Source organism: Choristoneura fumiferana, chromosome 23 (assembly GCF_025370935.1).
Source record: "Choristoneura fumiferana chromosome 23, NRCan_CFum_1, whole genome shotgun sequence".
In the NCBI taxonomy this organism is placed as follows: Eukaryota; Metazoa; Arthropoda; class Insecta; order Lepidoptera; family Tortricidae; genus Choristoneura; species Choristoneura fumiferana.
In genome coordinates, this window is record NC_133494.1 from 18,540,633 (window position 1) to 18,557,794 (window position 17,162).

Genomic DNA, 17,162 nt, shown 5'->3' on the forward strand with positions numbered 1-17,162 from the left:
ATCCGTCTAAAATAACGTCTGTCTATATCTATATTTACTTACATATAATTCTCCGCAAAATAAACCGATTTTATCCCAAATTAATGCAAGCGAAGCCGTGGGCTAGTTGACTATGAAACCGTAATAAGATTTTACAAGCTTATATTTAGTTTCACCTGTCTCGTTGTCTGTTTATCTGTCTGTAATCAAATACTTGCAAGTTAAATTCGACCCACTTCTACGAGTAGAAGATGGATCGACTTGAAATTTAGTATACTTATGTAAATTACGTGACAATACAATAATCTGTTCGTGTCATCCTGGTAGGCCGGCAACGAACGTCTCCACAGGACGGAACTCTTCAACGGTTAATGGAATCGACTTGAAATTTGGTATTCAAATGTAGTTTGGGTAACAATACAAGTACAATCAGCAAAAAAGCTACAAGCAAGTTACTAGACGGAGTAGGATCGAGTAGCTTGACACTAACTTTAAAGCGGGCTTCTGAGTGGCGGAAGTAAATAATTCAATCAGGATGTTCAAACTGTAGGACCCTCCTAAAACTATTATACGAACCACTTGGATGTCGTGTCACAGCCGGATAAACAGGTAAATCACTTTCTCATCTAAATTTCTCGTCTTTCAAGGAAACGGCTTATCTTTTCTATCTTTTTCTCTTTTTTATTTCAATCCAAATTTGGTTACTTTTACGGTCATCCCGTAAAACCCATATCGAAAATACAAACTGAAACAGATGCACAAAAAACACGCACGATGCACGGAATGCCGAGGACCTGGGTTCGATTCCCAGCGCTGGTCTATTTATCTGGTTTTTCGGTGCATGTATGTTTCAGTTTGTTTTTTCGATAACGGCTTATACCTTATTTATTTAGTTTTGAATTTTGTTTTTTACTTTTTGTTTTTGTAAGTAAATGTTTTTCGCCTTCGGTGAAGTCGCCAAGTGGTCACAGCGGAAGACCAGCGTTGGCCTACACAGCCACCACTCTGCTGGCTGGGACGGCTTCGCAATTTCGCAAATACAAACTCGATTTCACGTAAAAAAAGCGAAATCAGACCTATCCGTTTGAGGCCCACAATGCTACAGACAGACAGACATTGGCGTAAAACTAACAACACCCTCTTTTACCCGACTGTCCGAAGGAGGGTTATGTTTTTCGGGCGTATGTATGTATGTTGTGTGTTTATCTTCCATTTCTTTGGTCCTCGCTGCAGCCTAAAAGGCTGGACGGATTTTAACATATTATGAGGTATTATTGATTTGTCATTACTGTGGGAGTAAGAGAGTGGGGCTATATAATATTTCAATATGGTGTCTGCGAAAAAATTTGGCGAGGGAATGAAAAAAAAAAACTTTGTATTGAAACAATATGGGTATCAAATAAAAGCTAATAACTAGCCTATTCTAAATATGCTATGTAGTGATGCAGCTGTTCCAATCACAGCTGGACAGTAAAATCCCCCCACACTCAGTCGCTTGAACACTCAAAGGCCGTAGCCTTAAGTCTCCAGATCTACTTCCATTTAATTTGATTCCTAATGCTCTTTAGATGTAAACCAGAGATGCTTTTGTCAAATCAATTCAAGGCTAAAGTCACCTCCGGATTGTACATTTTCAAATCACGGCCTACCTACCTATTCGCTATTCGGGCTATATACCTATTCGGTCCACTGTTGAGCATAGGCCTTCTTTCAGAGTGCTCAGGCTTAATCCGTAGTTCCTATGGTGGTCCAGTGCGGTTTACAAACTTCACACACACCACATTTATTTGCTTCGTAGGTTTGTGAAGGTTTCCTCACGATGCGGCCTTTTTCCCGACTGCCCGAAGTTTTTTTCTACTATACTTTTGGGTGCTGCTAATTTTTTAATACTTTTTGTACAACAATGTTGAGACAACGATTATGATTATGAATCATAGTAAATGTTTAATAGAGTAGCAATAAATAAATAAATATCAATCACCTAGTCCCAAACTAGGCAAAGCTTTTACTATATGAGTAGGTACTAGGCAACGGATAAACATATTTATAAAGATAAATGTATACTTAAATACATATAAAAAAATCAAAAAAGCCGACTGCCTGAACTTTAAATTAGCTTCTTTACAGAGTTCTAGACCACTAGACTTATTTCTCTTTTAGTTTTAAGACAGTCGGGTTTTTGTTAAATTTAATGTTTTTTTTTATTTTTATACTTTGATATTTCCGTGAAATAGTAGATTGAAAGTATTATAACCCATATATATTTAGAATGGGCTAATTATTAGCTTTCATTTTAATTTACATATTGTTACAATACTTACAACATTTTTTTTTATTCCTTCGCCATATTTTTTTTTCGCAGAAGCCATATATTGAAATATATAATACCCTATGTCACTCCGACAGTTATGACGAATCCAATGATACCTCATTCATATGTTACAATCCGTCTAGCCATTTAGGCTGCAGCGAGGACCAAAGAAATGGACATACATACATACTTACATACATACATACATACGCTCGAAAAACATAACCCTCTTTCGGGCAGTCGGGTAAAAATAATGCTTTTTGTGAGCGAAATCACGGTCAAAAGCCATAACTCCATAAATATCATAATCTTTTTTATTCCAACAGGTAATAGCCCCAACTGAACCAAAGATTTCCGTACGAAACCCTCGTCCCTTATTTTAACTGTCGAGAAAAATAAAAGGTTCCAAATTTCTGCATATGAATGCAAATTAGGCCCCGATAGAAATAAAGGGCAGAGGTAGAGCCCTTCTACCCTGTTTATGGCCAATTCGCATAAAGGTCAAATAGTTTGAAGGAAAAAAGAAAACATTTACTTGCAACATTTTGGAAAGAAAACTTAGAAAACATTAGTTGATATACTTTGGTTGGTTTAGTTGGTTGATTAGTTGTGGTGGTTGGTGGTTGGTTGGTTGTGGTGGTTGGTGGTTGATTGGTTTGGTTAGTGGTGGTTGGTGGTTGGTTGGTTTGGTTGGTGGTGGTTGGTGGTTAGTTGGTTTGGTTGGTGGTGGTTCATGGTTTAGTTGGTGGTTGGTTGGGTTTGTGTTGGTTGGTACTTTGGTTAGTTGGGTGCTTTAGTTGGTTTAGTTGGTAGGTACGTTGGTTGGTGAGTTTTTGCGAATAGTGAATAAATTTTTCTTTCTTTCTTTCTATACATTTGATTGCTTATGTCTACTAACACCTTTTTGCGAATTTAAGGTTTTGGGTTGCTAACACCATCTTATTCGTTAATCCTGTCACCAAGCAGCAATACTTGCGATGCTGGTGTTCCGTCGTGGAATGTGCGAGGATGCATTTTGAGGACTTTTTTTTTATTCGACTGGATGGCAAACGAGCAAGTGGGTCTCCTGATGGTAAGAGATCACAATGTAATAATAATAATGTAAATGAAGCGTTACTATAATTTGTTCATTGTCATGAACATTTTCCAGGTGGTAGGACCTTGTGCAAGGTTCACCGGATTGCTACCACCATCTTGCTCGCTAATCCTGCCGTGAAGCAGCAGTGCAGTAAGACAGCCGGTGAAATTACTGGCACTTGAGGCATCCCATCATAGGCCTCTAGGTTGGCAACGCATCTGCAACACCAGTGCAGATGTTTATGGGCGATGGTGATCTCTACCATCAGGAGACCCACTTGCTTCTTTGCCATCCAGTCGAATAAAAAAAAAACAATTCTCGTGAAATTTTGTGGGCAGGTTCGATAATTATATGTTTAATTCGGTAATTGTTTTTTTTTAAAAATAGTGGAGCCATTAGGGTTGAAATCTCCACCACTAAGTAAATAAACATGCAATTTTGCACAAGGTCTTGGTTATACAGAATAAACAGCGACCACAGAGTTATTTAAAAGGATTTCCATGAAAATTAACTAAAATGACGAAATTAGTTTAATAAAATAAACGCTGCATCTGCATCTAAACCTAATTAGCACGGGCCGCGGGGACAATATTCAAATCTATCGTAACCTCATTAAAGTCGCAAATTGAATATTAGTCGCTTTCAATGTAAATCGAGCCGATCAAGACTGCGTTACAAAATGCTGTCCTAAACTACCTTATGACGTAGAGGTAAGAGAGATTTTTGCTTGTTTTTTTGATAAACGGGTTGGTTTTTAAGAGAAGGGGGGCTTTGTTTATTCATTGTTTTTTCCAAGGTTCTATCAAAAGGTATTCAACCCTAATTAATCTACTAGGCCTTTGTCCGTGACTCCGCGTAGAATTCATTTTTTGTTATCCCACGGGAACTGCGCAATTATCTAGGATAAAAACTGTCCTATAATCTTTCCCGTGGCTCAAACTATCTGTACACCGCATTTCATCTAAATCGGTTCAGCGGTTTAGACGTGAAGAGTTAACAAACAAACAGACTTACAAACTTTCGCATTTGGGTCAATTAACTTTTTAGTGCTGGGGGCCTACCACGCTCTACGATTCAGTTTAGGCTCTAAACTGAACTGCATCGCTATTTCGTACCACGACGTTATTTTTGCGATTCAGTTCAAGCACGGTTCAGCGACAGCGATACAGACATTTTCATTCACTCACTTCAAGCGGTTTTCGTACCATGATGCATAACTTGAGTGGGAATTGAATCGCTTCAGTGTCAAATTTAGCGATTCAGTATAAGTTACTCATTCTGTCAATTCTTTTGGATTTTTAAGTGTTTTACTTGGAATATTTTTTAATTTCAAGAACTTTTAAACTTTTTTTCAAGTTGTATAACTTTTCATAGGTACTCACGACATTGTGCTTCTTAGCTCCTCATTGATAAAACTAATTTTTCAGTGAGAAAAGAGACTCGTGGATTAGTGACAGCGTTATGTTATGGTTTTCCAAAAAAAGAGGTTTTAGTATTCTAGCTAGCCTGAGTCAACGGGGGCAGGCTGAAAACCAGCGCTGGCAGCTTCTGAGCAAGCGCAGCATAAGCTGAGCCTGTTCCTTTTGCCACACAGTGCAAGGGACTGGCAAACGCATTTTTTATAAGTTTATTGTTTATTTGTATTCTGTGTGCCTATCCTGTATTGTTCATGTTGGCAAATAAATCTATCTTAATCTTAATCTTAATCTTAATATTTGGTTACATATAGCGGCATCCCTTTCGCGACTTAGCGATTCAGTTTCGCACCAGAGACAATATTGGTATTTCATTCACTTGTAAGAGATCACCACCGCTCATAGACATCTGCAACACCAGGGGATTGCAGATTCGTTGCCAACCTAGAGGCCTAAGATGGGATATCTCAAGTGCCAGTAATTCACACCGGCTGTCTTACTCTCCACGCTGAAACACAACAGTGCAAGCACTGCTGCTTCACGGCAGGATTAGCGAGCAAGATGGTGGTAGCAATCCGGAGTGGGTCCGGAGTGGGGTGGGGAGTGGGTGGAGTTGTTGGTACTCATGGACAGTGGTGATCATTTCCCATCAGATGACCCGCTTGCTCGTTTTCCTCTCATAATAAAGAAGTGAAAATATCACGCAGACATATCCATAAGTTTTTATTGCGTGTTGACCTTGCGTTGGACTTTGTTTGAAAAAAAGGTATGTCGATGGTCCGTTGAGCCTTAAGGCATCGTAAGGATGATAAAGCTCGTAACAAAAGGAATAAGACGGCTTAAAGATAAGAGCCAGAACATGTAAGAGCAGAGCATGTGCAGACTGAAAGTATTTTGCTTATGCTGTAACGGAATAGTTTCGCTCGTTCTTTTCGTTCGCTCGGCATGACGAATTATTTCAGGTAATAGAAAAAAAAATAGAAATAGAAATCATTTATTCGTGACAAAGTAACGTAGCATAACAAAAAGGTATTAAAAAATAAGAAAGTTGTATGTCACGAAATAAAAATAATACGAATACATTAATGGAGAGACCAGTAAGTAAGCCGGATGGACGAGTTGAAGTTTGATGGCCGAACCAACAGGTGGGACCATCAATGATACGAGGCCAGGATGGCGATTACTGGTCGAAGCTTGTACAGAGCTTTTGTTAAAAATGATGACGATGGTGATAATGAAATGATAGTGATTGTGATGTGATGATGATGATGATTGTAAGTGATGGTGATAATTATAGTCGCAGTCGTTGATGGTGATGATAATGGTGATGATGATGATGATTATTGTTAGTGATGGTGATGATGACGGTGATAATAATAATGACATGGACCCATTTCAAAATATTAGTTAACTACACCCAATACTGCCGGTCGGCCCGCGCGCTGTTTACCTATGACGGGTTTCAAAATTTTTAAAGGAACCGTTACTGTCCAGGAAGTAAATTTCATACTTACTTCCTGGACAGTTCGAGATTACTTCTGGACACTACCAGCTAGTCTCCAGGATGCTTTACTTTCTACGGCGTTTTTGATGACAACAACATTTTATACCATTTTTGAGAAAAATTCCTTCTACTATAAATAATCTTTATTTAAGAAACCCACACGTTTTCTATATATAAGCAAACTAGCTTTTACCCGTGAAAGGAAACAAACAAGCAAAAAGACTTAAGTACAATCTTTCGCATTATAATGTTAGCGGGATATCCTTACTCTATTATTTTATTTCGACATAAAAGCAATTATCCCCGAACAGACTTCCGCTCTTTGTTCCAATAAAGGATATTGAGGATTATATTTCAGAGATAGATTTGCGTAGAACCGACCGCTCAGTATGTGCATTTGCAGCTAGGAAAATGGCGGGCAAAGTTTCGAGACTTTTTCATCATTTTTAACACCGCTGCCTGATAAAAGAGGTAATAATGAAATCATTTATTGCCACAGAAAATAAGACTACACAATAAAAAAAACAATTCCTCGTAAGTAGGTGGCAAATGGGCAGGCTAAGCTGCGAGCGAAAGAAACTTGCAGGGGTGATTTGCAGCCTGCGCCCATCCCACAGCGTTAAATTTAACTCTAGAGCCGGGTAAGGCTGCATTGTTGCTAATATATTTCTGTTATTATCAAAAATATACCATCAACATACTTTTTAAGAACACAGAAAAAAATAAAATAAAAGGTAAAATGAGCATGAAATAAAATGGTAAATCACTAAACAGAACAGTTGGCAAGGCATCACTGCGAGTCTTACGCTGAATGGGTTTTGTATTAGGTTCAGTGTAATCTCCATTTACGCTTAAGCTAACTTGATTTGAAAGAAAGAAAGAAAAGAAAGAAAATAATTTATTTATAACAGCAGTAACACATTACACAGGTTAAGAAAAATAACAATAAGAACAACAATAAGTTATTTCCTTTGTTTTTCAATAAGCACTCGCCGCATTTTCCCTTGTTCCCGTAGATATACATCTTACATAACCAACACTGATAATTAAAGTTAATTAACGTCCTGGTGCTTCGCTGCAGTGCTGCTGCCGCAGCACGCTCGCTTCACTCGTGCTTCGGCTCGCGCGTTACGATATCACAATTTTCAGCACATCTTTTTTTTCATGGTTAAGACGAGGGTAGAAAGAGATGGTGAATGTGGTCGCGAACATCAGAGTGTTAGACAATATGGCCTTCGATTGACATGTCGTTTAATAAACAATCCAAGAACAGTTATGCATTTTTTGTTACAAAAACTTATTTTACGCCTGAAACTTTAAGAAACTCGCCTCGCCTACAATTTGGATCATGGCAGTAGCCTGTTTAATGGCCCCGCAGAACCTGTGTGTGAATAGAGGTTCATAGAATGATGAACCGCTTTCAATATGGCTTTCGAGCTCCAATAAACAACCTTTGAATAACGCGACGTGAAGTTATTGCTGGTACGTTCATAACACAAGTATGTGTGTTTACGAAGAATATATTGAACAATAAATTTACCTGATATGAAAACTTGAGGGCCACATTAACTTACGTGCATTTGAGTTCGCGTACTTCTGCCCGAGACGCTGTGGAAATTTTAAAAGATACTATTTACGCAACTAGCCAAGTGAATTAGCTCGTTGAAGTGGCACGGAGAACCGGCCTGGGGGTCGAAAAGCTCTCGAATGGAGACCGTGGATTGGCAAGCACAGCGCAGGACTTCTATCAACGAGTTTGACGGATGACCTGGTTAAAGCCGCAGGTTCAGTCCTATTAGTGCAATTATGTCCAACAGTTGACGTCCTAAGGCTGTATGCTGATGATAATTTAAGAGGTGAATCACTGAAATAGCTCGAAAAATATGCAGTTGAATATGCAGGTCAGTCGAAGAACAGAAATGAGATAACAGTTGGGGGAGAAAGGTTTAGAGTGGTAACCATGAACCGGAAAGCGAAGAGTTACAGGGCTCACACTAGGTATACTGACGATATCGTGACATTTGCGGGTAACTCTCGCGATAACTGGTAGATGCAATTGACGAGTTGCCGTCCATGGTGTCATTCTAAAGGAGGGTCTTTCTTCATCAGTCGACGTTCTCCGGCTGATGATGATGATGTTGTTAATAATGATGATTTTTATGTGATTCATTTAAGTCGTGAAGTGGATAAATGGGTTTTTATCCAGCTGATGCACTCGCATCTTCAGCTGACAAAGTTTATCTTCATCTTTAGTTCTATGATTAGCCTTTTCTGTAACAAAATGCAAAACTTCTAATGATGGTTTCTCTATAGATGAAATATCGCTAGATGGCGTTGGTATCGAGAGGTCCCTTTGACGTTACAGTCTTGTTTGCTATTGTCTCATTTAGTTATTTAACCAATCACAAACATGATACAATACAAATATCAAAGTTGTCAATCGGAGGCCGTATCGCCTAACGTTTCTGAAGCTCGCGATCGCAATCAAATGACAGATTTCGCATACAAAAACTGTCGCAAGCATCATAAGCGTTAGGCAATATGGTTTCAGATCTTAGATGTCCCAGAAAAAAACTCAGTAAAACAAACTAACTTAACTAGATTCCCGCCGTTAGCACGACTGCTTACTTTCTCAATCTATGTCGTTTACTTCCAATTTAAACTTTAGTGTTGTAAGGACAAGCTTCTACTTTCAACTTTCTAACTGGATAAAAATGAACTTCAGAAACTTGGCTTACTAGTGATTAAATCGTGCCAAGCATTTTGTAAAATACCAAGTTGTCTTTAGTTATCTTTGCATTAAATATTCTTATTTCTGCGGAAGGGGTATGCCAGTAGACGAGAAAACTGAATGGCTTTTCAAATTTAACGATGATTTCTTTGGCAGATATATTATTATGGAATGTCAACATGATATTTGCAAAGAAAATAAAATCAATTTCGTACTCGATTCAGTTACTTAACTACATCATACGTTTCTTTTGGTCTACAATCTCGTAGTGTATCTCGGTAACGTTTCGTGTGCTCTGCCTGCCTACCCCATTTGGGAATACAGGCGCGATGTTTGTGTGTGTGTGGTGAGTGTGTCTGTGTGTACAATCTCGTAGCAAAACAAAACTGATTAGAAATATTATTTATTGTTCGACAGTTAGATCATAAAATAATATTGGGTACGTATTTTTAGGGTTCCGTAGCCAAAATGGTAAAAATCTGATTGAAGGTTTTTTGAATTGGGATACACGCACACAGCTACGAGTAAATACTTCAACTTCACGTGACCAATGTGCTCTAGTTGTCTGTCCCATCACATCACATGCTTTTTGGCAGATGGGTGGGTAAGCACGCGTTACCATCATCTATCATAAATATTTATCTATTACTTCTCCCTAAATAGTACCTACTAGAGATTCATTTCAACAGCTGCTATTTTTAAGTAAGTTGACACATAAAACAATTCTATTCATGAAATCCAAAACTACTTTTACAAACCTATCCCGACTCGTGGCAAAATACGAAAACCATCCCCCCACTTAATTGCCTCGCTCCCGCTCTTTGCTAACAGCGACGCTACTGACAGCAAAGTTAAGTTTGCAACGCTCTGTAGGAAACAGGTCAAGCCTTGAAAGACATCAATTAGGCGATGAACCAATGGCTGCGGTTCACTGCGCATGGAGATCAAAGGCTTGCTGCTTTATACATTGTAATTAACACTTTAAGAGTTTTGAATGCTAGTCACGTAAGGTGCGCGGTTTCATGGAAACAGATCAGAGTGAAACATATAGAATCAACTCAGTAGAGAGCAAGAACTCAACAAAATTCGTTTAATCTACGAGGACCTTTTTCATTTTCTTCTTCTTCTAAAGGTAGTCGCTGTGCTATTCAAAGATTGGTTGTGATCGTCAGTTGAAGGTTAATGGTGAACCTTAAATCTTAATATTAATATAAAAAATATCTATACCTAATGTTACATGCCAGCAAAATGTAATTAAAAATACATAATTTTCCCACAAAGGTATCTTCCACCGCACTTGGGTGCAGACAGATTGATTTATCCAATCCATCGCTGTTAATTTATTTATCATTTTAAGCGGAAATTTTCGACGGGGTAGCGGTTTTATTATTTATGCCGGTTTACTTTCCATTATTATCAGTGAAATTGCCGTGATAATTAAACGGTACATTTTTAATCGGATTTATAAACTGGTGAAGTTGAATTAGAATCGCAATAAATTAAGCGTTATGTTACGGCGCTAAATATGTTTCATAGTTAACAATTTATTTATTCATGTCGTCTTATTTATCTTATCTTTAGTCCGAGAGTCACGGTGCTGGCTGAAAATTAGCGCTGCTGGGGTGTTTTTGACGCTAAAGCATTATGCTGAGCCAGTGTCCAATTCACAATCACAATGACATACTTATACCATCCCTCGTGTTGTCTATTTGTACTTATAACTTAATACTATTGTTGTGTCTTTTGTTGTGAATAAATGTATTTTCTTTCTTTCTAAAATTAGATTTTAAGTCCTTTACAATTGGTGCTGTGACCAGGATCCAAACACTAATTCAACCACTGACCTGTGTGTCCCTGTGAATGCTGTATGTGGACCAACAGCAGGGTTCCACCTGGTTGGAGTCCAGCCCCCAGAACTCCAACTCCTCTTCGAAGAGTGGACCGCACACATTTGTGGGGTAGTGGAGTTTTCCAGTTCTGTTGACAAGGAAAGCGACTTGTTTAATAGATGCGATATAGTTTAAGCTACCGAACTACGGTTAATTGATAGTGTCTTTTCTAACCTCAACATCGGCAGAATCATCGATTAAGCTATACTTTCAAGAAATGAATTTAATAGTATATTTATTACTATACAGTACTTTGCAGTTATGTAGTTCCGATGGCAAATGGAATTCTATTAATGTCGGTACACTGTCTGTCAGTTCAGCTGTCTATCTGTTATTCACAGGGCTGTGTATCAAGAACTGTAATGGATAGACAGACTGTATTATAAGTGTCCGGGATGAAAATTATCGTATGAGCTTCTAGGTTTCAAGCTATGCGACAAATGCCATTAAAATCACTCATTCATTTTATTTTCAAACATCCAAACATTCCCACAAACTTTCACGTTTATTATATTGGTTAGATTGAATTATTCTCCACAATATCCCTCGTTAATTAGCAAACCCAATGCTTTGTTTGTCTTACACATTAATAATATATGTTTAATTTGCCGTATCGTTCTCCCTCCGACGGATACGAGGAAATCTGCACGAACACGAAAGCTTTGCAACCTTTCACATATCTATATTATTCTACTAATATCATAATGGGAAAGTTATTATACTTACATATTATAAATGGGTATTTATGTGCTTTGGGTTTAAAAACCACTGAATTTCATAATACATTATTCACTAATACTCCTAATTTCCAAATTACCATGGGCTCATAATACCTAAATTTCAAATTGTCTCATTCTTAAAATTAACGAAATTCATTATGACTTTGACGTAAAATGTCATATTCTCTAAATACCTAAAGATTGAAATGCACAATTCCTTCAAATACCAAATGACCGAAATGACAAAATATTGACATAACTAAAACCGAAAACACCTAAATGACAAAACGCCTAATATTTTTTTGTGCCAAAAGATTACCGTCGCGGCAGGAAAAGGAAGATTCATCTATGTAAAAATTGACAATCTCAGTGTAATACAAATTTAGGTTATATTGACATTTGGTTGTTTTAAGCATAATATGCTTAACTACAACTACATTATGTTGTTTTTCCATGAAAGTGTTTTGAAGTTTAGGCATTATGAGACTGAGACTTTGAAATTCGGCCATATTATTAAGGTTCCGGTGCGGTGTTTTAAGAAAAAAAAATAGGCATTCTGCAATTCAGGTATTTTGAGACGAGAGAGATGTTTTAAGATCTGGGAATATTGATAAAGAGCTGACGTCGCCTGTCACGCTACAAAGATCAAGCATTTTGCTTTACATTGCTTCGTCGTATAAACTTAAAAGTGTAATATAAATTTAAAAAACGAATTATTTTTAAAATTCGCTGAACTAATGTTGTTCAATTTGACGAGTATGATCTATGTTTTAATTTTTTGCTTATATTATAGGCCACACCCGGTATACTTAATCTACAAATAAATGATGACTAGGATAAATAATTATTGTTTCACAATCACAACATAAGTATCATTAAATTTAGATACAAATAATGATTGTCACTCGACATCTGTCACTGACAATGGTCGCGTTGGTGAAATAGGGGCCTGGAAGTAGATAGAGAATAAATCTCTAAATTAAAATGACTGGGCTTAGAGTCATAAGCAGTGAGAACCACGATGTAATTTTAATCCACTGTTGAACAAAATCCTCTCCCTCAACTTGCATATTTTTTGCAGCGAGTTTAATTCTTCAGCCAACGTCTATTCCGGATTAGATCGTGCAAAGAAACTTCTATCACAGCCATCATAGTTCACTTAACACTAACATATAAAATATCCACAGATATTTTCGTCGCGACCTTCGCATTAAAATAAATGCTATAATATCATGGTATTGTAAACAATATTTTTGACGTGTGACGAATTAGGTACGAATAGACGACGTAAGATGATGTAGCGCATAGATATTTATAAACAGTTCCAAAAGTAATGCCAGTTGTGTAATACTACTAATATTATAAATACCAAAGTTTGTAACTACGTTCTTTCATCAAAGTGGGTATCAGTGGCGAAGCGTTCATAGAACCCTATTCCTATCGGCTTGCCCAATATTAAAAAAATAGGACAACAGGGGTCAAAAGGTTCTCGAATGGCGTCCGCGGACCGGGAGACGAGCTGTCGGTAGGCCTCCAACAAGATGGAGCGACGACCTGGTTAAGATCGCGGGATCGCGGTGGATGCGAAAAGCACAAGACCGGTCTGAGTGGAGAGCCTTAGGGAGGCCTATTTCCAGCAGTGGACTTCTTTCGGCTGACATGATGATGACGAGGAGGACAACAGGACATACAGGATTTGTAAAAGATGTAAGGTCTGCTTCGGCTTTAGCACGGAAATGTCTGACGCCATGCCACTGGTGGGTATGTTTATTACTCATTCGGCTGGAAAAAGACCGGACGAATTTGGATGATATTTGTAAATCGGTAGCTGGATAGCTGAAATATAGGCTAATCTTTATTCCCGATAATCCCATGGATAAAGAATAAAATCTTACAATAGGGAATATTACTGCAATTTTCTGCCTTCAGAGTGCAGCACTAGCACAAACTGTAAACAGTTTTTTGAGTATCTTAAATATCCGTAGGATTCCATAAATTAATATCCTATTATTTCAATTTTTTTAAATATAGCTCTATCATTACTATTGATGTAAAAAAACATAGTTTTTTGTTACTAATAAATATGTCATATTTCTATATATATACTCTTTGATCATGATCCGTCATGTCGACAAAATATAAAGAGAACTGATGTTGTCATAGCGGTTTGCGCTAGTGTCGCCCCCTGCGCAGAGACTTGCGAAATATTCCCTATTACAACCGCGCGCCACGGCATAGAGTCATATCATTTTATCCTTCCAGACGTCCAGCTATCTACATACCAAATTTAATCTACATTCGTCTAGCCGTATTAGTGTGAAGAAGACAAGTAACAAACTTTCGCATTTTGGACATCTATTTCTCAAGGTTTTGTTCAAGTGTTTTATGTACCATCAGCCAAATATGTGGTCTACCATCCTAAACTTGATAATCGTTTGAATGCCACAAAACAATGCCAATAAAAGTTCTACTTTAACGAAATATTCATTTGATAGGAACTTGTTTAAAAATTGAAAGACCAATTATTTGGCTGATGGTACAACAAAGAGTTATATAGGTACAAAATAAATAATATTTAGTACTTTATTTTTCTTGAAAATGTATAAAAACATGAAATACATAATATTATTAACAATTTGGGACAATTTTCCGTTCCGCTGAACAAGATCAAGACGGGAAAGACGTCAAAATGTTATTTTTTTCAATAAAATATCAGTAGCGCCAGTAAAGAATTTAATAACAAGCAATAAAAGTATGGTTTAGTGCGCACTTTGCTGTAAAACGCAACGTTTTTATTTCAGTTTAGGAAGAGCTAGTAGTTTTATTGCACGTGGCTTTCTAAATTGACTACAGCAAAATTGATACTTATTTTGACACAAAAATTATACTTTGTAGGTAGTTTTTTTTTCAGTTCATAAAAGAAATATACATTTTTATTATTATTTTGCGCAAGCAGAATGGTGGCGCGCAGTGCGCGTTTTGCAGCGACCCTATACACACACACACACACACACACACACACACACACACACACACACACCACGCACGTACGCACGCACGCACGCACGCACACACGCGCGCACACAACACACACACACACACACACACACACACACACACACACACACACACACACACACACACAGGCACAGGTGGCAAAGGTTTTAAAGGTTTTAAAGGTGCATTGTGTGATCGCAACCTTGACATTGCATTGTGAAACGTTTCACAATATGTTCTTTTTCGCATTTTTCTATTTTTTTACTTAATTATTGTTAAATCGACTTTAAAGATTAATTAAAATATTTTTACACAAACAATTATTGAATAATGAATACTTACACAACAGACAATAAATTAATTATACAGTTATTATTAAATTTTAATATTTCAACATTATTTAATTTGGATGTATTCGAAAAAGTTTCCGGGTCCATCCAGCTTTAAGGTTGTAATTAGTAAAAAAAAAAACGTTTTAAAATAGCGGGATTTGTTTTGCTTTTGCACGGAGTTCTTGAAAATTAAAAGAAATAAAAGAGTTAATCACTATTTGAACGACTTTTTATCTGTGAGAATGAGTGACTTTGGTGAATTAAGTGACGCAGAAATGATGACGCCGCCAGAAATAAAACAGCCGGCAATGGAAGTGAGCAGTAATTGGCTACCTTTCAAATCTAAAAATTCCTTTATTATCCGTTATTATAAGTATTCATTATTTATTACTTAATTGTTTATGTTTGAGCTCGTAGAAAAAATAATGTATGCAACTATTCATAATCAACCATTGAGACACTCAAGCGTATCTATTATGACACTCGAACTCGCACTCGGTCTCAATGGCCCTTATTATGATCCAGTTGCATAAATGACTATTACAAAGTAGTAACTATTTTTAAGACGGTTAAAAGCAGCATAACCGTGATATAAAAACTGCCGCGTTCCGGATCGCAGTGCGTTCCTCCAGTCTTCAATTATACGAGGTTTAACGAAGTGCGAAATCGCTGGCGACCCAGCCGTCGCGTCGCGTCGGATGGAGGTGATACGACCACCCCGTAGCTTTGATATTGTTAATGGAATTATACAGGTGAGCAAGTATGGGGAGGACATAAAATAGCCGACGGTTTGTGAAAAATTATAAGTAGCCTTGACGTCTAGAATTAAGAAAGGAATTATTTTCTATTTTGCCCTCGGACTGGACATCCATGGGTGATAATGATAATGATGGTAATGCTTGCTTACTGATCACATGACTGATCATTAGGGCCCGGAATTTTACGTGCGGCTATTGGCAGATTATAGAGAGAGAGCACCGTTTCTTATAAATGTTATCGACAAATCGATAGCTTTTTTAAATTTATGTTGTACCTAACTTTAATACATGATTGTGAATATATTTTTGCTTTGAATATTATTATAAAATACTTTAATATGAGCCTATGGTAAGAACTGAAGGATTGCAAAATAATGTTTTCGCTTTTATTTTATCAGAGGGTAGGCAAACAAGCAACGTAACGTTAAGTGGTCTCAGAGGGATGTTTTCTCAGGTTGTAAAATATAAAGGTACTTATTCGTAAACTTAAAATAATTTAAACGGATTAAAATTCCGATATTTCTTTTTTTTTATCATTGACTGCTGAAATTAGTACGTATCATCGGAAAGTTTGAGGTTTTATTTAAAAACTATTGATTTGTCGATAACATCGATAAAAAGCGGTGCTCTCTCCCTACAATCTGTTAATAGTCGCACTAAGTAAAAAGAAGAAAACAAGTCTAGTGGGCTAGAACTCTTTTAGAAAGCTCACAATTTGGCGCCAAAAACCCGCTATTTTTATTTTTCAAGAATTGTATGGACCCAGTGTCACTCGCGTCATCAAGACAAATCCAATGACGTATCATTTATCAAAATCGGTTCAGCCGTTGAGTAGTTACGAGAGGACATAGGAATAGACATACATACATACATACAAGGCAAACACATAATCCTCCTTCTTCGCAGTCGGGTAAAAATACCATTTTGTTTTCATAATCAATATTCTATCATAGGCTCTCTGTAATCGCTAGCCAGTGGGAAGTTGTTTGGCAACTTGTTAGTTAAAAGGTCAAAGTTAAGCGGATTGTCCACTGTCCGAGAGTGAGGTCAGAACGCTTGCTGACAAGTTAGGTTAACTTTACCTACTTGACGCACTTACCCGGCCGCGTTAGGGTAAATTCAATTTCGTTTAGTGTCATTTCTGTTTATGACGTTGTAACAGTTTATTTCCCCGCAGGACCTATACCTAAGTGCAAAATTCAAGCTTAATATGTTGCCGTCCCGTTGACGCTTATATTATTTAATACGAGAGTGAGAGGGACGGTACGATACGAACTTCGATTTTCGAATTTTGTAGTAGCCCCCTGTATTGGCGGGTAGCCATATTTTATTCAGTTGTTTTCTTAGCGTCTTTCTTTAGCTGACCTGTGAAGTGTTTGGACACAAAATAATTTAATTTTTTGCATTTTTTCCTCGCAATATGATGAAAATCATTGTGTGTATCACGGG

At 37.3% G+C, this 17,162-nt stretch overlaps 1 protein-coding gene across 2 annotated transcripts in view; it reads right to left on the minus strand.

Annotated features, from left to right (window-relative positions):
- LOC141441078 (potassium voltage-gated channel protein Shaw-like) overlaps positions 1–17,162 on the minus strand; it is a 276,603-nt gene that overhangs the window by 226,486 nt on the left and 32,955 nt on the right. For both annotated transcript variants that reach the window (XM_074105716.1, XM_074105715.1), the window contains exon 3: positions 10,863–10,995. In XM_074105716.1, coding sequence (XP_073961817.1) covers positions 10,863–10,995 — 133 coding nt within the window. The remainder of the gene's footprint in view (positions 1–10,862; positions 10,996–17,162) is intronic.